The following is a 22,854-nucleotide window of genomic DNA, read 5'->3' as shown; positions in this document are numbered from 1 at the left end:
AATGTAGTTACCTATTTCAGGTTTGTACAGGAAGGTCAAATGTGAGCATGTCATTGTGTACTGGCTTGTCGCGTGTTCCCCCAAATTCGCGTCCCCCTGGAGCCTCAGAATATGTCCTTATATGGAAATAGGACCTTGGCAGATGTAACTAGCTAAAGTGAGGGCATACTAGATTCGGGTGGGCCCTAAATTCATTATGACTGGTGTCCTTCTAAGAAGGCCATGAGAGAGACAGACACAGAGACACAGGGAAGATGGCCATGTGAAGATGGAGGTGGAGGTAAGAGTGACACAGCCACAAGCCAAGGAGCTCCAGGGGTTGCCATCAGCCACAGAAGCTAGGAAGAAGCATGGAACAGATTCTCCTTCAAAGCTTCCAGAAAAAGACAACTCTGCCAACACCTTGATTGGGACTTTCTGATCTCTGGAACTGTGAGACATTACGTTTCTGGTTTTAAGCCCCCCAATCTGTGGTCATCTGTTATGGCAGCTCTAGGAAATGAATACCCATTCTTATATGATTCCATACCCTTTGATGAGCTGACAGCTGTCCCCTGGTCCTGGTCATGCCTCCATTCTCCACGTTTCACTCTGTTCTCGTCACATCTCCTCCTCCAGTGGTTTTGCCCATAAAACTATAAACTCGTGAATGACTGTTATGTCATTTTTAATATAATCAGAATTGTGGAAAGTTACCGAAAGGAAAAAATAAAGAGCAAATAAAGGGAAGACAGTCATGTGCTTGTGAAATGGGGTGGATTTGGGGTTTGACAGCAGGGGAGGATGGATATCAGTTCCTGTCCATTCCGCTTTCAGTGGCATAGGCATAGTCATGATAAATTTCCTTAGGTGGTGTTTGTTCTCTGGCATTTTTTGGATCTTCTTGTATTAAGAAATCTCTGACTTTACACACAAAAGTGTAGACTGTTTGAATGAGAAAGGACACTTTTGTTTGGGAAAGGATACAACAAAAATGTGTCTGCTCCTGTAAGTAGAATGTGATTTAGATCCCTGATTGTGGAGTGACCATACTTTATCCAGTTCTTGGAGGGTATGTCTTTTTTAAAAAAAATTATAGGGCATTATTAAGCAGCAGAATTATTTTTTTTTCCTGTCACCATAAATGCACAGTGCCTCACTGATATAAATCCATCTTCTCGGATAATGTCAGAAACATAAATGGACGGGTTCGTACTGAAATTGATAAGATGTTTTAAATCACAAATGGTCAATAAGAGAAATTCTTTTCCAGTGTCTAGTCTCATTAAGAACATGCAAGCAACCACCAGTTCTCCTTCAGAACGGAATTTGTTTAACACTACTATTTATTTCAGCCTAAAAATCTTATTTAGGATTTTGTTGAGGAATGAAGCAGTGATTTGAAGTTGAACTTGGCGTTTTAAAGCAGCCTGATGTGATAGCTATTCTCTTTTGAGCATGCATGTGAACCTATGTGCTTAACGTACTTACTTAGAGTAAGAGCACAGACAGGAATTGAACAGGATTGGAGTATGTTAGTGTTTGTGTCCAATGACGTATATATGTTTTTAATTTGGGGGGAGCACATAAACTTGTACTTCAGATGATTCTGGGGCTCGCAATTTTGTTACCATTCTGAAAGTAATCAAGCCTGATGTTAAATGGTGAGGACGACACACAAGATACACTTTTATTAGTGCTGCTAATGTAGTTTGTCTCAATACATGTAGAAGCCAGTGTCCTCCATGTTTTCTCTGTGAATATGGGTGATTAACAATACTGGAACATTTACTGTTCTCCCCGGGGAAGCTCAACAACTGCTTGTAATAAAGCTGATACTTGATTCCTTTTAAGTTGGTGATAGTGAACTGATTCCTTTTTGCTCACAGAAGGGCGCAAATCGAGTTTTCTTCTGAGGGAAGCAGCAAGAAGGAACCTTAATTCCTTTTGCAGGCGAGGCCAGATTCAGGCAGATAATTGCTCTCCCATCATGTTGGCAATCTGAGTTACCCATGTGTTTTTGAAAACATTATGAAATGAGAACTCATACGCTGCTAGTGGGAGTATGAATTGGTACAACCGTTCTGGAAGGCAAGTTAGCCATAAATTTTAAGCAAGAATTTTTTTAAAGTTTATATCCTATAATAGGATAAATTCCTAGGAACTGAATTACCTTAAGGAAATCAAATTTATTCATAAGCGTGTTCAGCTGTTGTCAATAATAGTGCAAAATTGGAAGCTCCTAATTGGTCCAAAAGAGGTGAATGATTAAATTATGATACTAATATACGTCCATTAAAAATGATGTCGTCAAAGAATATTTAATGACATTGGAAAATGCTTACAGTATAATGGAAAATCAAAACCACAAAACAAATACATGTATTAAGATTCCTTTTTTTTTTTTTTGTGATACGTGGGTCTCTCACTGTTGTGGCCTCTCCCATTGTGGAGCAACAGGTTCCGGACGCGCAGCCTCAGCGGCCGTGGCTCACGGGCCCAGCCGCTCCGCGGCATGTGGGATCTTCCCAGACCAGGGCACGAACCCATGTCCCCTGCATCGACAGGAGGACTCTCAACCACTGTGCCACAAGGGAAGCCCTAAGATTCCATTTTTATGAATGTGGACATGTGTAGAAAAAAGAGTGGAAGGAAATAATACATACTAAGACAGTGATTCTGTCTGGGGTTGGGGGGTGGTCTTTATTGGAGATTTTAATAATTGTTTTATATGATTATAATAATAAATTCTAAATGTTATTTAAATATATTTGAATGCATACTATGCATGCGTATCGTGGTGAACTGCAGCCTACACCAGTGGAACGATAGTCGTTTGTGTTCCTGGTTATCCTGTTGGGCATTCTAGAAGTATCACTTGCCCACATCCCTTGGAGCAGTGGAGATCATTGCCCTGTTGTTCCATGCGAGATGTTTTCCTCTGTTGGTTTATGATATCCTGATCACTTTACCTAACCAGCCCAGTACGTGCAAATAACTGGGTTCTATAATATGAACAAAAGAAGAGATTTGCAAAGAGATTTCCAGATTAGCGTATTTCATGTTTCTCCTTCAGTCTGCTGCCAGCTTTTCAGTAATTAGCACCATCACTTGGAATTTAATTCTGAGGACACGAGTATAAGTTATACCAAGTATATTTGGCGGGTTCCTGTTAAAATGGAGAGCTGGTGATTTTGTTGTTGTTGAGTGCCAAAAATATAGAGATTAGGTGGGTCTGAACAGATACCAGTGAACTCTGAAGTGAGTCCAGAGGAGTTTCCATTGCCTTCATTTGCAGCCCTAGGAAGCCTGGTGGAACCATGTACTTTCTTTGCTGTGACTCCAGGAGTCCCTTGTTTTCTTCCCCCAGGCTGGCATAGTTGATAGGAGTTTGGGAGCATTGTACTAAAGGTATGATATCATCACCCTCCTCTTCAGTAATCCCGGGAGCAGGGGGATACTGGAGGGGCAGAAGCAAGAGCCTCCTGTCTGGCCCTCAGCTCTTGGGTCTGGGCCACGGGCTGCAGTTTGCATTGTATCTTGGCGCCCCTAGTTGTTGTGCAAGATCCAGCCCCGTCCTAGATTGTGGTTGATTGGAAGTTTGTTGCATTGGATTCTCCCATCCTGTCAAACTTCTTGCTGCCCTGACTCCTTGCTTTCCTAGTATGTGTGCATTGTAAGTGGATTTGTATTATAAACAAAGAATTGATGAAAAGATAAAGTATAACTTTTTGCATCTAAAATTACCTGTTAGGGAAAATAAGATCCTTGAATGTCAGATTTGGCTTGATGCTGTCCAGCCAGCTGTGATTGGTTGGCTCTTTTGACACCTCTAACTGATGACTGCATCATCTCATTGTTCCATCCTAGCTTTACCAGGACAGAGAACTTAACCACTTAAGGTCCAAAGATTAAGCTACAATAGGCAGGTTATCCTGGAATACTGCTCAAAACAGAGTTTTGCTTAGTGTTTTAAAAACAGGTTATTTTTTGTTGGGAGTTGATACAGGAAATGGAAATGAATGAATGGGTACCACTACTGGTAAATTGCCCGAAGTCTGTATCAGAAGACATTGATTTTGTGTGTGTGTGTGTGTGTGTGGTGGGGAGAGCAGAGTGGCATGGTTGTTTCTTTTTACTCTAAACATATCTCTATCTGCCTGTTTTCCCCGTACTTTATTTCCCCCTATATTTCTTTATCCAAATTAGACTAATAATTTTAGGTTCAGGAAGAAAAAATTTTCTTCAGCATTTTTTTTTTTATCATGAAAAAAATTCACAGGACAAAAGAGAAATGGCCCCATCTCAACCCTGCTGGATTCAAACCTTGGTTTCCGATTGGTCAGATAGTTCCCATAGGTGCAAGGGCAGGGGCCTCTGACTGGTGAGTGTGTAAAAATCCAGGGACAGGGCCTACTTCTCAGGGGGTGGATGATCTGAGCACAGCTAAGCTTCTAAGGCCTCGTTGTCCTGAAGAAGTCCTTTGGCTGCATCAGGGAGCCTTTCTGTGCCCTTCGTGTGCTTGTAGTATGTGCTTCGATCTCCTGGGTTTTGTATTTTTGCCGGAAAAAAACATGAATTCCGATCACAGACCAACAAACACGTCTTAGATTATATTATGTTTTGATTGAAATGCAACGTCGATGGTATTTGAGTGTTTTTTAAAATATATTTATGTATTTATTTTTGGCTGCGTTGGGTCTTCGTTGCTGCGTGCGGGCTTTCTCTAGTTGCGGCGAGCGGGGGCTACTCTTCATTGTGGTGCGCGGGCTTCTCATTGCGGTGGCTTCTCTTATTGCGGAGCATGGGCTCTAGGCACGCTGGCTTCAGTAGTTGTGGTACACGGGCTCAGTGGTTGTGGCTCATGGGCTCTAGAGTGCAGGATCAGTAGTTGTGGTGCACGGGCTTAGTTGCTCCGCGGCATGTGGGATCTTCTCGGATCAGGGCTCGAACCCGTGTCCCCTGCATTGGCAGGCGGATTCTTAACCACTGTGCCACCAGGGAAGTCCCGGTATTTGAGTTTTATCCTAAGTCGGTAACTCTCTGGATTTGACTCTGAAATCTCAGTAAGCTGTGCAGTCTGAGTTTGGCATCTGATCTACCCATTGGTTTAAATAAATTGATCAGTGAAAAGTGTTCAGAATGGACTTCCTCTGTTCAGGAGCGTATGGCGCTCTTCCCTACACCCACAGAAAAGTAAGAATGTAGGAGGACTCTAACTCCATTTCCTTTTCTGCAAGTTGTCAGTATGTTGTTTTTTATAAGCCCATGATCACATGTGTGAGTCGCTTCTTATTTAAGTTACTAGAAACTTCTTCAGATATTTAAAACAGAAACAATATATTATTAAAAGTATAGTCTAGATCATGGGTAACAAAATTTGATCCATAGCTTCTTGTTTTTTCCCCCCAAAAGGGAGACTTTTTTTCCCTTAAAGAATGATAACAATGTGGTTCTTACATAGGCTCAAAGGTACAGATTGAACATGGAGTAATTATTATTTATTTACATTGATCTAGATGCTCAGTAGTGTGTATTACATTAGTCTGGGTTCTCTGAGAAGCAGACGCCAAGGTGAGAACAGATGTATGAGATTTGTTGGGCGAAACACCTGTGAGGGAAAACAGGGAGGCAACTGGATGAGGCTGGGAGAGCCATCAGATTAAAATGCACGTCTCACCCCTGAGATGGGAGAGGGAAGGAAGGAAGGGAGGTCTTGGGCTGCCGTGCAGTTCTGAGCCTGTTTCAGCGAGTTCAAGGATGAGTCCTCGAGCTGGAATTCCCGGGCTGAGGAGCACCGCGCCTGGTCTGGAGGGCGTGGCTACCCTGCTGTGCTCAGTCATTGGCTGGACGTAGCCTCAGGGAGGCGTGGGCTGAGCACCAGCAAGGTGGTGGAATCAGAGGATGCAGCTGCAGCCAGTCAGTTACGCACCCCCAGCAGCCAACCTGAGAGGTGCTTTCTCATGCCCACCACTTCTGTGAATAGACTCTAAATGCTTTGCTGAACGTGTGCCTAATTATGGAATACATTAAATCTAACCCCAGAAAGAGGAAAACAAATGGTACATTTCTATAGAGGCTGAAGGTCAGGCTAATTCCATGACACATTTCCTTTATGGATATATCAATGTTTTAGACCCTTTGAAAATGAAGTTGTGAATTAAATCAGATGTAGGAACTTGGTTTGCAAATTGCATGGTCACCAGAATGTGTGTCTCAAAACACAAAAAACGTGTGCCGGGCTTTGTGTAAAGAAGGCTGGGAGTTTAAGTCCTGTTACTGATTCCTCAGGCTTACAATCTTACAGGAAAAAAAAAAGCACAAAGAGGCTTTGAAAACAAAAACAGTCATATTTGGCAACTACATTGAATGTGATGCTTAGTGTAAGTCCCTGTCAAGAAAAACAGCTCTCAGCATCTGTTATACATTCTGGGTCAGAGGTGTTGTTGAACATCAAGAAGATGAGCTGTGAAGTTATATATTTGTCTGTAAGACGAAATTGCTCTTATAGAAAGTTTTGATGTAATCCTTATTTCTAGGACCCCAACCTCGGTGTTCTGGAAGCAGTTATTTTTTTCACTATACAAGAGAGTGGTCAAAATTACTGTCAGCTGTGAGCATGTCTTGCTGCCCTAGAATGACCACTTTGGGGGCTCCCTTGTCTGCCACCCCCCACTTCTCCCCAGTCCTGGAGAGCAAGTCACCCCTCCCTTCCACAGTCAGACAAATCACTTCTCCTTCTCTTCGCCTTACACAACATTAGGAATCTTGTTTCAAACGTTGGCCACTGGACTTTTACAAATAAGATATAAAGTTGGGTGTAGGTGTTAAGATGTCAAAGGGCATTTGTTGACACTTTCTTTAAAATAGTTTATCTTATTCGTTCATATTGACAGTTGAAAATATTACATGCTTATTATTTTAAAGAGATGGAAAATGGAAATGAGAACGAGAGGAATTAAAGAAAATGGACTCACAGAGAGGTGGCCGAGTGCAGTGGACACATCAGCCTTGGCCTAAAGATGGTTTGCGTCTGATCCCATCCTGCCACGCCTGGGTGTGGCCTGAGCTCAGGGCACAGAGGCTGTGCGGCATCCTAGGTTTATCCCAGGGATGCTATCATAGGACGTTGACCAAACCTCAGCTTTCTATGTAAATGAGTCATCAGTCCATACGGGTCAGAGATAGCAAATTCAATAAGAAGCTATGAGAATGGAGATCAGATAACCAGGCTAAACTTAGAAGGTTTGAAGGAAAGTAGGGTAGTTGGGCAGTGGGATTTTATCTTGTCTCACTGGGCAAGGATAGAGCTATTAAAGGTACTAAGCTAGGCTAGATGATTGGAAAAACAGATGTCTTTTTTAAAATTAATTTTTTATTGGAGTAGAGTTGATTTACAATGTTATGTTCATTTCTGCTGTACAGCAAAGTGAGTTGGTTATACATTCACATATATCCACTGGTTTTTAGATTCTATTCCCATATAGGTCATTACAGAGTATTGAATAGAGTTCCCTGTGCTATTCAGTAGGTTCTTATTAGTTATGTGATCTACATACAGTAGTGTGTATATATCAAACCCAATCTCCCAATTTATCCCTCCCTCCCTTTCCCCCCTGGTAACCACAAGTTTGTTTTCTACATCTGTGACTCTATTCTGTTTTGTAAGTACGTTCCTTTGTACCATTTTTTAGATTCCACATATAAGCGATACGATATTTGTCTGTCTTTGTCTGACTTACTTCACTCAGTATGATAATCTCTAGGTCCAACCACGTTGCTGCAAATGGCATTTTTCATTCTTTTTTATGGCTGAGTAATATTCCATTGTGTGTGTGTGTGTGTGTGTGTGTGTGGGTGTGTGTGTGTGTGAGATGTGTGTATGTGTATGTATATATATATATATATATATATATATATATATATATATATATATATGTACACACTACATCTTCTTTATCCATTCCTCCACTGATGGACATTTAGGTTGCTTCCATGTCCTGGTTATTGTAAATAGTGCTGCAATGAACATTGAGGTGGATGTATCATTTCGAATTATGGTTTTCTCTGGATATATCCCCAGGAGTGGGATTGCTGGATCATATGGTAGCTCTATTTTTAGTTTTTTAAGGAACCTCCATACTGTTCTCCATAGTGGCTGTACCAATTTACATTCCCACCAACAGTGTCAGAGGGTTCCCTTTTCTCCACACCCTCGCCAGCATTTATTGTTTGTAGATTTTTTTGATGATGGCCAGTCTAAACCGGTAGGAGGTGATACCTCATTGTAGTTTTGATTTGCATTTCTCTAATAATTAGTGATGTTGAGCATCTTTTCATGTGCCTCTTGGCCATCTCTATGTCTTCTTTGGAGAAATGTCTATTTAGATCTTCTGCCCATTTTTTGATTGGGTTGTTTGTTTTTTTGATATTGAGCTACATGTGCTATTTGTATAGTTTGGAGATTAATCCCTTATCCGCTGCTTCGCTTGCAAATATTTTCTCCCATTCTGTGGGTTTTCTTTTTGTTTTATTGATGGTTTCCTTCACAGTATAAAAGCTTGTAAGTTTCATTAGGTCCCATTTGTTTGCTTTTATTTTCATTACTCTCAGAGGTGGATCAAAAAAGATCTTGCTGCGATTTATGTCAGAGAGTGTTCTGCCTATGTTTCCAAGAGTTTTATAGTGTCTGGCCTTACATTTAGATCTTTAATCCATTTTGAGTTTATTTTTGTGCTTATTTTGTGTTTATTTTTATGGTGTTAGAGAACGTTCTCGTTTCATTCTTTTACGTGTAGCTGTTCAGTTTTCAGGTGTCATTTTAATTGCAGCTTTATTGAGATATAATTCACATACAATGCAATTCAACCACTTAAAGTATACAATTCAGCAGGTTTAAACACATATGCAGAGTGAATTTACAGAGTGTAACCATTTTACCACAGTTAATTTTGCAACATTTTCATCACCCACCCAACCCGAAGAAACCTGTATGCATTCGCTGTCACACCTCACTTCCTCCCAATTCCCCGAGACTTAGGCAACCAGCAACCCATTTCTCTGTGGATTTGCCTAGTCTAGATAGTTCATATAAATGGAATCATACAATATGTGGCCATTTATGTCTGGCTTTTTTCACTTAGCATAGTGTTTTCAAGGTCTATCCATGTTGTAGCATGTATCAGTACTTTATTGTTTCTATTGCTGAATAATAGTCTATTAGAGGGACATATCACATTTTATTTATCCATTCATCAGTTGATGGACATTTGGGTTATTTCTTTTGGGGCTGTTATGAATAATGTTGCTCTGAACATGTATGTACAAGTTTTTGTGTAGACATGTTTTTATTTCTCATGGGTATATACCTAGGAGTGGAATTGCTTGGTCATGTGGTAATTCTATGTTTAACGTTTTGAGGAACTGCCAGACTGTTTCTCAGGTAGCTGCACTGTTTAATGTTCCCACCAGTAATGTGTGAGGGTTCCAATTCTCCACCTTGTGGCCAAAACAATCTGTCTTTTTGATTCTGGTCATCCTAGTGCTTGTGAAGTCGTATCTCATTGTGGTTTTGATTTGCATTTCTCTGAGGGTTGATTACTACTGAGCATCTTTTCATGTGCTTATTCACCATTTCTTTATCTTTTTTTAATATAAATGTCCATTCAGATCCTTTGGCCATTTTTAAATTGTTACTTTTGTCTTTTTATTATTGAGTTGGAAGTGTTCTTTATATAGTCTAGTACGAGTTCCTTAGCAGATATATGATTTGCACATATTTTCATGCATTCTGTGAATTTCACTTTCTTGATTGTGTGTGTCCTTTGAAGCACAAAATTTTAAGTTTTAATGATATCCATTTAATCTATCTTTTCCTTTTGTTACTTGTGCTTTTGGTGTTACATCTAAGAAGTCATCGCCAAATCTAAGGTCATGAAGATTTATGCCTGTGTTTTCTTCTAAGAGTTTTATAGTTTAACTCTTACATTTAGGTCTTTGAACCATTTTTAGTTACTTTTTGTATGCTTTTTATGTGGCTATCTAGTTGTCCCATCGCTATTTGTTGAAGAGACTATTGCTTCCATTGAATTATCTTTTTGTGTGTGTATGATTTTTTTTTTGAACATCTTCATTGCAGCATAATTGCTTTACAGTGTTGTGTTAGTTTCTGCTGGATAACAAAGTGAATCAGCTATATGTATACATATATATGGGGATATAGGTATACACTGAATTATCTTGACATGCTTGTCGACATGGGTGTCACTTCTTAGGCTTGTATTGGATGGCTTTTTTCAAAATAAGATTGGTGCTATTTTTGGTCACTAAATGGTTTATTTCCAGGCAGCTACATTTTACAAATGTATCTTTCACTATGTGTGAATGCAAGAATTACCTTTAAATAGAACGAAGCAGGTTAGAGCATATTCACATGAAGAAGCCAAGATCATATCCATCCAGGTGGAACCAGGGCCCTGGATTAGGTCACCTCCCAAACCAGCGCTGCTTACATTTAAATGTGCATTTGAATTCCATGGAGATCTTGTGAAAATGCAGGTTCTCATTTTCCGGTGGGAATGGAGTGTGAAAGTCTATGTTTCTGACAAGCTCCAGGCGATGCTGGCGGGGCTGGTCCTAGAACTTAGCTTAGAGTAAGAACGCAAGAGGGAGTTTCTCCGGTGATCTCCTTGTTCACTGTTGCCTATCTACTTCTTTAAAGTGATTTGGAAGGGAAAAACCATTGTTTGAATTCTGTATTTTATTTCATAATCTTCAAGATGAAACACTACCATGCCCAGAAATGGAATAAACGTTTTCTCCAGTGGCAGTCCTGCCAATCTTGATTGTTTTCTATCTTCCTTTTAGGCCTTTGATGATTGTCACTCAGAAGATCACAACCTTGGCATTCCAAGTTCATGACGGTGAGAAAAACAGCCCTCCTTTTGGTTCTAAGAGTGAGCCTGACCTTCAGAGCTCTTCTTTTCTACCGTATACACAGTCCAAAGGTTAGACAAGGGCTGGCAGATCTTGCAAAAAAAAATTGCAGCCCACTTTAATCATAGCTTTTTACTTTCCCAGCTATTATTTACCATTTCCCTGCTGAATCCATAGTCTTGGCTAAAATGTTTATATTGAGAACGGTGGGTTTTCTGTTTAGTTTTACAGCGTTTTAAATTTAAGTTAATGTGTGGTGCTCTCTGCCCTTCATTTCCAAATCCATTCAGAAGAAATGGAATCCTTTTTCTTTGGTTTAATCTCTGAGAAGCTCATGAGGTAATAAAATGTTAAACAGCATTGGCTAGTTAACCATTTTTGGGGGGTGCGGGGGCTTGGAAAATTATCTAATGAGATTAGCCCAAACCTATAAAAAGCTGGGAAGAAAAATTATCTTTTCTTTCTATAAAACTGAACATTTTCTTCGCTCAGGCCCTTCCTGATAATGGCCAGAAAGTGTGATTATTTCCACTGTTGATACTGGGTTCCAGGAAAGGAGGATGGCCCTTCCATCCATGTGGAAGGTTTCAATATGGGCTTAAGAGATGCCAGGTGCAATTAGTAAAGGTATCTTCTGCGGATTTGTACGGCTCTGGCAAATGCTTTGCGACTGTTGAAACTTCTTTATGTGTTGACGGGTTGGGAAGATTTAGTCTCTGCTAGCGAGTCTTCCTGTTTTTCCTTACAGCTGGGGAGCTGATTTAATTTCATTTTGACCCTGTTTATTCCTAGTTCATACTTGGTGATTTAGTCATTCTGTAGAGAACTGAGTAATTTTATTCTGAGGATGGAGTCTTTCTAGGGTGAGCAACTGTCCTGGTTTGCCCAGAACCCAGAAGTTTCCCAGGATATGAGATTTTTAGTGCCCACGTTGGCAAAGTCCTGGGCAAAATGGGATGATTTGGTCAATATTTTTGTACCTGAAAACCATTTGGTAGTTGTTATAGACTCACATTAGCACCGTAAGTCAATAGCTAAAATCAATTTAATTCCTGGGATTGCCAGAGCTGTACTATTTGATGAGATCTTAGAAAAAAGTGAGTGTGATATTTTTCTTTTATTAACATTGCTTCTTGGTTTTGTTTTGTTTTTAATACACAGGATTTTTGCCTAAATTTACTTTTTAAAGCATTCTCAGTTTACCCTGTTTTTTGGAACATCCCTTACATGCAGCAAAATGTTTATTTGCCTTTTTCTTTTTTTTTTCTTGGGTGTGGGAGGAACAAGTAAATTCCAGAAACACTCTGCCTTCTCTTAGGCATGTTTTTGAGTTGCCTTGATGGTCGGTAACCCTAATCAGTCTTAGCTGAATATACAGTTTTAAAGTCGACTTCTTCTGCTCTTAAGATGACAGTTCGGTTTCCTTGACTATTAGTTAACATACAGATTTTATAGGAAGCACAAATGTGATTTGGTTGGGAGTTTTTCTGGCATGGATGAGTTTTAAAAGAAGAAAAACCTCTTGATAATTCTTTTGTGTTTTCCGTGCATTCAGGGTTACATTTCCTGTTTTTTGTGGAAGAGGAAAGTCCCCTATTCCTTTCCCCATCCATTCCATTGCATTCCCAGCTTATACCAGGTATCTGCACCCAGCATAATCAGGAAGGCAGTTAGGCAGGTGCTGGCTGCAAAGGCAGGCTTATGTCTCTCATGGAGCATTGAAAACGTATACAGCGTGGTAAGGAGTGTATGAGGTGTGAAGGGTTCTCTGGGATCCATGTTCATACTGTGTGAATTAAATCGGGGTAACCCCTGAATTCTCCCCTCTTCATAACCTATAGAGACTTTCCTCCTCACACGTGTCCTTACAGGCAGCGCTTTGATCCATTGAAAAAAATGGAGAACGGGGACTGTTTATGATTGATGAAACAAAAACGAATCACTTCTTTCAAATGAGTTTTTATAAGCCTCTTTAAGGATTAAGTTATCTACTTCACTTAAAACTTCTTATTTCTTGGGACTTCCCCGGTGGCACAGTGGTTAAGACTGCACTCTCAGTGCAGGGGGCCCAGGTTCTATCCCTGGTCAGGGAACTAGATCCCACATTCCACAACTAAGAGCTCACATGCCACAAGGAAGATCCCATATGCTGCAACTAAGACCCAGTGCAGCCAAATAAATTAAATAAATAAATAAATATTTTAAAAAAAACAAAAAACAAAAAACTTCTTATTTCTCAATATTTCTTTTCATAGGATTAGGTCGAAAGGCTGAAGATCTTTCCACTGAGCAACGTCGGCTTGCTGTAAAGTAAGTGTGACAATATATTCTTGAGCCCCTTGGGTATCAGTATCCAGAGATCTTCCTTAATGTTGTTTATTGAATGAATCTGCTGTTGATGGACACTTGGGTTGTCTACCAGTCTTTGGCTCTTATAAATGGTAAGCCATGATAACCTTGTCCATAGGTCATTTTAAATGGGTTTGGGTATAGCTGTGGGATAGATTCCCAGAACTGAGAGTGCTAGATCGAAGGGTAAATGGCTCTGTATTTTGTTAGTTTTACAGGATTCTCCTTCAGTGGGGTTGTTCTCTTTATTCCAAAATTATTTTTATTGGGCATGTGTCTGAGGGTTGCCAAGAAACAGTTAATTATCAGTGCCTATCAGTATGATTATGCTGGCATGAAAAAAGATAGGAAGTGGGGTTGGAGAGATAAATATGGGCTGGAGAATAGGATGAAGGAGGAAGCTGAAGGTGGTCTTTGGCCAGTGTTGATATGTAGTAGAAAGAGGATGGGTATCGGAGAGGAAGGGAGGCCGTATAAAGTAGGAGAATAACGCTGACAGAGGAGCAGAAATGGCTCATGGGGTAGCACATGGGGGAGAGTGGTGCAGCCATGGTGGAGGGTTCCTACCAGAGAGTAGCGGGAAATAACTGGGATATGTAAGAGAGGGTCCCAGCTTCATTCCTTCATTAAGATATTGGGACTTGGAAGCCACATAGAAAGTTATCATTGGAAGTCTAATGAACCAAGTTCTTTGCTAAGCATCATGGGGGTGTAAATGCTATAGGGCATAATTCCAGTGACTGGTTAGCAATGGCATCTGAGGAAGCCTTTGCCCACAATTCTGTCCTGCTTGACGAGCATGCCCTTTCAAAGGCCCTTAAAACACTAGACAGAACTGGTCTCTAGAAATTTTTTCCCGCCACTACCCTTGTCCGTTGTCCAGGACCTCGTGTCTGGATGCCAAAGCAGACAAGAGGCTGTTACAGCTGTAGTTTGTGTGGCCTCAAGTGGAAACCGGTTCCACCCGTCATTTGTTTTGTATTTATTTTGGCAGTTGGGAGGGAGTTTTCCCATTTCAAAGCATCTCAACCAACTCACGTTAGGTCGGGTTCCGACCCTGCCTTATGTTCAGTACCTTCATTTTCTCTGGTAGACAGAAAGCCAAGGTTGTTGAGAAAGAACGTTTCCCAGCCTCAGGGTTGCCTTTGGCCCACTCCTGGCCCTCCGCGTTTATAGCTGTGGGTGGCCAGCAGAGGGCGCCACGGAGTGCTGTGCCTTCTCTGCGCCACCCACCTCAATAACTTCCTTTCAACTAGATTTCTCCTTAGACGGATTTTTAAAGAACCAGAACAAGGAAAGATCATGCCGCGTTTAACAACCCACAGAAACAACACCTGTGTTTACGATCGGCATATTTGCAAATATGAACGAAAAATCGAAGACTGAAGACTCTTCAACTTTTTACTTTATTTTCGCAGAGCAAAACCCTCCTTTTTGGAATACGTAAGCTACCTTCTCAACTTCATGAGTGTCATAGCAGGCCCTTGTAACAATTTCAAGGAGTATATAGCCTTCATTGAGGGAAGACATACACACATGAAGTTGCTGGAAGTGAACTGGAAGGAAAAAGGCTTCCACAGCCTGCCAGAGCCTTCTCCCACTGTAAGTTTTTAGTGCCAAGTATTTACCCAGAGGTCCAGAAAATGAGCTTTGCTGCCAGGGCTGACTGTCACTTTTAATTGTTCTAATTAAAAAGCCAAACAGTTTATCAGAAATCTTGGCTGGTAACATTTTCCCCCCGTTTGTTTAAAATATCAATATTGGTATTTATTTGCAGTAGTTCTCTGTGTTGGAGCAACAGATGTTTATTTCACAGAGCCAATTCACAGCTCATTGGCTGGGAATATTGAAGCAATTAACCCATTTGCCAACCAGCCAATATTTAGTGCCTACAATGTGCCTATGACTGTGCTTGTGAACACATTCAAATTTATGAGTGTTTTCTCTTTATGAATAGAAATTCATAGACAGCCAAAAGATACTATGTCATAAATGGTGGAGGAGGAAAGAGTGGGACCAGAATAAATGTGCTTTTTATTGCAGATCCTGCTTTTATGGCAAGGGAAACCAGTTTTACACTGGCATGCCTGTAGTTTGGTCATATTGACTTTGAGAGAGTTTAGGTGGTTTTTTAAAACAACATTTAAATTTTAATCTGAAGTGTATTAACCTCAGATTAGTCAACGTGCGCTTAATTCACTGAACTTTACAAATATGCTGAATATATCCAGATCAAATATCCTATATTTAAGGGAAATTTGTAATTAATTGAAGGGATAGGGAACATTGGAAAGGGAGAAATTGAGGATAATTTAAATATTTTTAAAGTGCTACCATCAGGCAGCATTAAGTATTTGAAAATTTAAGTGATTAATACAGCATGCATTTTTGGAGAGTTTTGACACATTTGGGTCCTCGGCTCTTTATGATTACTTAGATGTCTCAGCCCCAGCGGTTTTATTGACATAATCTAGGAGTGAGGTCACCGTGGCTGGGAGACATCAAAGTAACCACAGGTGTTTCTAGGGAGTCTCTGTCACAGGAGTGCTGCGTTTCACGTACTTGAATTTGGAAAATAACATTATTAGAGAGTCTTCACATCACCCTCCAAGGAGACTCTCGCATTTTTTTGTGCCCAGAGAACATGAAGCGGTAAGGTTGCATTTTGGCTAAGGACACACGGATGGGAGGGGCTGGCGCACACAAGCTGCTGGCCCCTCAGCAGTGTCATCATAGTTAAGCGTGGTGCGCACTTAACGGGGAGCCCCGCACTGCTTTCAGCCCCTTGTAAATATTGACGCGCTGAAACCCCAAGCCACCCTCTGGGGGAGGTGCTACTGCTATCCCTATGTTACAAGTAAAAGAAGTCTGTTTTTATAAAGTTGGGAACTATAATTCTGTTGATGTTTGGAATTTCAGGGGAACCAGGCAAAACGATTCCATCCAGAGGAATCTGAAACCTCTGTATAGCTTAACCCCAGAGCAGACTACATGTAAACCATCCAGAAAGGTTTTCTAAAGCTTTCTACTACCTGCCCACGTTCTGGCTCAGACATGTAATCATGTGCACATAATCCTTCCCAACTAAGCCTCTGTGCCCCTTGCTGGTGATTCAAACCCATTTGCTTGGCTCTGCTGGCTGCAGGACAGCAAGGCCAATGGTTCGTTCTTTCTGATGGAAGATCGCCACCCTGTAATGTTACTGATTTCTCTTACGTTTTGGGTAATAAAACCAGCTGCCCATTGTTGGTAGAATGTGCCGGTAAACGTTTTCTTTTGTTTTAGATCCATCCACCTCCGGTGTCAGAGGTGTATTCTGCATCTAAATATAGCACATAATGCCCATCACCCAATACGTGCCCCGAGGAAGAATGCCTTTTGCCACTCCTTCTAGAGAATATTGCCAAAGCAGCTTTGAAACGGCTTTGTTCTCAGTATGCCTTTGCTGAAATTGTTTTCCTCATACCAGTGTCTTCTGAATAGTTACCTCATTTTTCCCCCCATTTTCAGGGAGCCGTGATACACAAATTGTGCATGACCTTGGTGTCTCTCCTTTTGTTTTTGACGCTTACGAAGACCTTCCCTGTCACCTGCCTGGTTGACGACTGGTTTGTTCATAAAGCAAACTTTCTGACCCGACTCTGCTACTTATATGTGGTCATGCAAGCCTCGAAGCCGAAGTATTACTTTGCCTGGACGTTAGGTGAGTTTGTTGGAGGGTGCTAAATGAATGAGGGAAAAATGATACTCCTTGGACGGCTTGGCCAGGGCAGCATTTGGATCAGCTAATCTAAAAAAAGTCCAATGCGTGATGGAAGGCAGTTGAGCCAGGATCACTTTCTACCTTCCGGAGTAACCCTCTTCTTTCCCGCCGCCCATAAACTCAATTATCTGTGATAAGGAGGAAAGAAATCCCGGCTGTTGTTATCAAAAGACGTCACAACCTGGAAGCTGCTTCTTCTACCAATCCTACTTGGAAAGTTAGGGGAAAATTCCAGAATGATCTGGCTTTCTGGTAATTTTTCTGGCTTGTCTGTAATACAGGATATACACTGACTTAATTGTATCAACACACGTGCTCATTTAGGTTACACTTCTTTAAGAAATGGTTGGTTAAGCTTTATGCCTTAGAAAGAAACTGATTTCAAGTGACTTTTTTTTTTTAAAGGTAGAAAGTTCAACTTAATTTGGTATTATCACACTTGTTTCCCCCCTGTGAGATAACTTTAGTCAATATTAAGGTTTCATCTCTTTCCTTTTAAATAATTTTAGACCAGAAAAGTTGAAACCTTTGCTAAAGTGAGCAGTAAACCTTCTGTTTACTTACCAAGAATGGTAAAGTATTTTGATAAGGCATGGTAACCGTATCTATTTCACATTTGGAACCCTTTCAGGAATGGAAGTTTAACACCTTAGCTGCCAGTGACCTGGGGCTTGATGTCAGGGAACAGTGACTTGGTTTATGAAGCCAAATAGATTATTAAACTCAGTTCCCAGTGCTTAGTCCATATTTCATAAGGGCACAGCACTTAATTGAGTTCTCTTCTCTCATTTCATGCTCCACGTTTATAGCCCCCAAATCAAGTTCGTAGCTACTGTTTTTTTCATTTATTATTTTTATTACGGTAAAATATACAGAATGTAAAAGTTGCCATTTTAACCATCTTTAGTGTACGATTTAATGGCATTAAGTTCATTCACAGTGTTGTGCAACCATCGTCACCAGCATCCATCTCCAGAACTTTTCCTGAAACAGAAACTGTCCATTAAACAAAGCAATAACCCCCCATTCCTCTTTCTTCCCTGCTCCTGGTCCAAATTATTTTTAAAGGTCACAATGTTCAGAGACAAGTTCAGTCTAGCGCAGTATTTATGTTACGCTTGACCAGAGAGAGACTTCAGAGCTTTTCCAAAATTTGCCACGGGGGAAATTTTGTTTCTGGTCCCATTCAGTTTAATTCAAGGAGTTTTTTTGTGGAGTACCAGTCTGTGTGCTGTGAGGAACTCAAAGGTGAGTAAGATATCTCAGCCCTCAAGACCGTTACAGTCTGTGAGGACACAGACGTGTACACCAACCAGGCAATACACGTCAAGAGCTGCCCCAGGAGTAGGATTACAGAGGGGATGATGTATATGGACTGGTCCTTGGGGAGGGCTTCCAGAGTCTCCGTGTATCTGATTCCTTTTTCTGCAGATGCTTTATTATTGAAAACTAATTTCCTTCGTAGGTAGGCATTAGGCCTACTATGGATGGAATACTGGGCATATTTTTGTATGTGAAGTAGAGTTTTCGCTTTGCTCCAACCTTGAGAGAGAGAGAGAGGGGGAGAGAGAGAGAGAGAGAGAGAGAGAGAGAGAGAGAGAGAGAGAGAGAGAGAGAGAGAGTGTGTGTGTGTGTGTGTGTGTGTGTGTGTGTGTGTGTGTGTGTGTGTGTGTAATAGAATCTCACTCCTTTCCTAACCTCTACTTCTTCACTTTTCCTCCTTTTCTTTTCCCCTCTCCCTCCCCTTCCCGCTGCCGTATTCTGTATCCCAGGGCTTATGGGCTGGCTTCTGGAGTAAAGCAGCTCCTGATTTAAGGAGGAAAGAAAGGCCATGCCGTAGTCTCATAGGGAAAGTCTAACACGAGGTGGGTTGTGCTGGCGGGGACCTGGGTGGGGAGGGGCTTACGGGGCACAGGGGTGTCCGCCGTCAGTCTGCTCGTTGCGGAGTGACCCCAGATATTTGGAATAGAGGAGTGACCCTTTCCATGGACAGCTTTCTCTGTGGACTTACCTCTTTGTCTGTTCTCCCCCACTGCCCTTTCTTTATTGTTTCTCGTGGCTTCCGTAGAAACACTTCATTACTTTGGCCTCCATTTGAAGTTTGTTGTAGTTTCGATTGCATGGGCTGGTCTGAAATTAAGCTTTGTATTATTTATGAGTAAAGAAGCAATGAATAGTGTAACAGGGAATGTTTAAACTGCTTAACTGAATAATTGTTTTATCCAGCTCCTTCAAACACCATTTACATATAATTGATTAATAATACATGATTATAAATTTAATCCTTAAAGCTGGCCTCTTGATGAATCTCAGCTAAGTTGCACTGTGTAAGCCTAATTCTAGTTACCGTTTCTATGGAAAGAGTACAGCTATTTTCTTTGGACTTAGCATAGGAGGCTGGGTGGTTGTTTTTCTTCTAATTAGTACTAATGAGTGAGACTCAATTTTAGCCCAGGCTGTGTTCTAAAGATCACAGATTCCAAAATGTGGGTGTCTAAATGAATTTATCTTCAGTCATATGTTAGAGCCGTGTACCATGCAAGCGAAGCCAGTTTTAGACTGGTGAAATTAGAACCTCTAACTGCTCTAAAGCAAAAACCAGTCTTGGATACAGAGTAGCAGAATGCGCTCGGGGGAGCAGGGAATTCTGACCTCCTCTAAATGCAGCAGTTCGGAGAGTCACCGCTTCTGGTTCTTACATTTATCTTTCAGACGACTCCTAGCCACTCAGGCTGTGGAACCAGAGTTCTAGTATTCAGATTCTAGCACTGTTTAACATTAAGATCACTCAGGTGGTAACATTACTAAGCTTTAGTCTTCTCAATAGCAAGATGGGGGTGGTAATAATAATGATAATAATGGTGGCAGCTGACCATTCTTGAGCGCTGTCTTGGGCCGGGGCCTGTGTTATGCACTCTACATATATTCAATTTGGTTTAATCCTTTCAACATCCCTTTAAAATGGGTACTGTTATTACATCCATTTTCTACTCAGGGGAATAGGTTTCTAGAAGTTAGACAACTCTCCCAAGGCTGTGAATTGACCCTGTTCCCAAGTGGAGAAGGGAACCCAGGAGAGCTGTCATTCCCACCCTGAACCACCACCTTGCTCACAATGGTGTGATTAAATGAGAAATGTCTATGGAATGCTTTACAGAATCCTGGGAAAATAGTAAGGACCAAAAAAAAAAAAAGTCATTCTTCTTCTTTTTTTTAGATCTGAGGCTGGAGATGGGAGAGGGAATTCCGGGGTTGCTATGCCGGTCCCAGCATGGTCAGCCCAGCCCTGTTTTTAGTTGTCAACACAACCCTCAAGGGCTTGTCCTCTCCTGGTTTAGTTTATTTCTGTCATTCACAGTTTGTGCCCACACATTTTAAAACTCTTGGTTTCTTAACTGGTACACTCTGCCTTTGTTCTTCTTTTTCTTTTCCACTGAGTTTCCCTCCGGTCGGCTTGGGAGAAAGACGTATTAGGACTCGGTACTTTTCCTCCTTTCTTCTAAAAGAAACCAGATCATTTTACAGTGAAGCTAAGAATAAGATAAGCGATACTAAATCATCAACGATGCCAAAAGGGAAAGGAGGCATACTTAGAGCGGGTGATTTTTCTTCAGAAGTCCAGCTGGAGTTGGACCTGAACTCCCATAGAAATGGAATGAACAGAACTAGCGAAGGAAAGGTTTCTCTGAGCTCTCCCCCAGATCTCAGACTTTAAAATTTCATGAGTTTATTTTTCTTAGGAAAATATTCTAACAGACTGAACTTGAAAGAAGATAAGTGAAGAGAAAAAATTAGCCTCTTGGCCATCATAATACAGCTGTGTTGATTTCATCAGATCTCTTTTTGAGTGTAAAAAATTTCATTAAGGAATTGAGTAGAACTGAATTACAGCAGGGGGACATTTTCATAGAGTTCAGTGAAGTGACATAACGGTGGACACAGGAGCTTTTGGACTGACTTTGTGGGTAGGGTGGCTTTGGTCATTGTGTCCACATGTGGCCTCTATGGCAGCTGGTCCCAAATTCACATCTCTAGAACCGTTCTTTTTCTTAGGTTCTAAATTTTTCTAACTGTATCTTGGCTGCCCCAACTGATATCCTACTGGCATGTCATGCTTAACGTGTCCAGAACGAGCTCCAATTTCTCTTTCAGAGCTGGTTCTCCTCCTGATATAATGATATCAGCCTGTGTCCCGCCATCTTTAATGACAGCTCTTGGACGGAGTCCCCTATATCTTCTGGTCTCTGAGCTTATATGTATTTTCACCTTTTCCCCTTTCTCCCCTTATACCCAGTTGGTCACTAAATCTTCCTGTTTCTTTGTTTTGCTTCTTCATTTCTCTTGTTTTCATTTTGCATTCTGTGAGCATCTAGCACCTTCCTTCTTACTTAGCAGGTGCTCACTAAATGCTAGTGAATGAATAAAAATGAATAAAAGTTGAGGTCACCCAAGAGCCCAAACTGATTCATAATGGTGCCAGGTCCTTTAAATTTATTTTGGTTTCTTTTCCAAGGAAACTCTCTCTCTTCATCTTAAAGCTAGACAGACATTTAGTATCTGTTAAAGCAGCAATGTGACTTTTGCTCCACATCCTAATGTGTTGTTTTAAAAACCATAGCTGACGCAGTGAATAACGCAGCTGGCTTTGGGTTCAGCGGAGTGGATAAGAATGGAAATTTCTGTTGGGATCTGCTTTCTAACCTAAACATCTGGAAAATTGAGGTGAGTTTATCATGCTTTTGAATCAAGCTGCCATTGTGAATAAAGCAGATGGTTTGCTGTGAGTGTGGCATCCACAGAAGTTTATCATCAGTGTACGAGGAAAAGCTGCTAGCAGGAAATGCTGGCTCCAGCAGGCTCGGGGACATTTTGTATCTTGGAACTTCTTTCCTTTTTTTTTTTTTTTTTTCTTTTCTTTTAAGGTGCCTACTTTCTTGGCAGTATTAATGGTTCAAGTAGTAACAACACACGAAAAATCTGAAAAAGAGCCAGGAAAATCTTTTTGTTGCTTACATTCCTGTCCTGTCAACTAGAAAGTACAGATATCATTTTCTCTTGTTCACATTCTCCTTTCCTCAGTCAAGGGTACAGACTAGCAGTTGTATTTAGATTTCAGCATTGCCAGTGTTCTTGGTGGTTCCTTTGGAAACATTTGTAATGCCTTCGCTTTTAAGAATTGTAATTGGTGCACAGCTTTTAGGCCACTAGAATTAGTGTGGTTTTTCTTTTTCGCTGGCTTTGTTCTTGGACCACAGTTCTGGATATGTTTCCGTCTCTAGAGGTGGTCTCTCTGGGGCCCCATCCTTCTTGGTTCCCTTGGCATTGTCATCCCTCGGAGCTGAAAGGAATGCCAAGTCTTGGGCCCTTTTCCTCCTGGCAGCTGGTTGGGAGGAAGGGCATGATTCTCAACATACCAAAGTGTTGGTTCTCCAGCCACGTGACTCATGGTTGCTGGTGGTTGATTTTCCACCTGCCACAGGGCAGGCAGAGTGCCACTGGAGAGTTTGGGCAGAAAGGGGATGCCATATAGGGCAGGAAACCCGGGATGTGGAGACTGACCACCTGCCACCCACATTTGGTGGAAACTAGGCCTTCAGGGGACCTGTGTTCTGGGTAAAGGGCTGAGTTATGTATTTATTATAAAAGAAAACCAGAAGGAGAAAGTTTGTATTTCCAATAAAGTTGATATAGAGCAAGGAGCTAAAGGATACCAAGGAAGTCCGACTTATTTAAGGCACCTTGAAGCTGTGTGTATAGCATTTTATCAGCCATAGAAGGTGTCTAAATGGATAAATAAAACTCCGTAGGGTTTTGACATTAAAAACTCA

General features: G+C 41.1%; 1 protein-coding gene across 4 annotated transcripts in view; it reads left to right on the top strand.

The window, feature by feature from the left end:
- MBOAT1 (membrane bound glycerophospholipid O-acyltransferase 1) overlaps positions 1 to 22,854 on the top strand; it is a 113,788-nt gene that overhangs the window by 72,343 nt on the left and 18,591 nt on the right. For 3 of the 4 annotated variants that reach the window (XM_079935072.1, XM_079935074.1, XM_079935075.1), the window contains exons 5-9: positions 10,846 to 10,901; positions 13,170 to 13,224; positions 14,682 to 14,865; positions 16,774 to 16,966; positions 21,645 to 21,748. In XM_079935072.1, coding sequence (XP_079791198.1) covers positions 10,846 to 10,901; positions 13,170 to 13,224; positions 14,682 to 14,865; positions 16,774 to 16,966; positions 21,645 to 21,748 — 592 coding nt within the window. The remainder of the gene's footprint in view (positions 1 to 10,845; positions 10,902 to 13,169; positions 13,225 to 14,681; positions 14,866 to 16,773; positions 16,967 to 21,644; positions 21,749 to 22,854) is intronic. The other variant, XM_079935073.1, reaches the window with a different exon arrangement.

Source organism: Stenella coeruleoalba (genome assembly GCF_951394435.1).
Source record: "Stenella coeruleoalba genome assembly, chromosome: 10".
Taxonomy (NCBI): Eukaryota; Metazoa; Chordata; class Mammalia; order Artiodactyla; family Delphinidae; genus Stenella; species Stenella coeruleoalba.
Note: the sequence above shows the minus strand (reverse complement) of the source record. Positions and strands in the feature narration are given on the sequence as shown.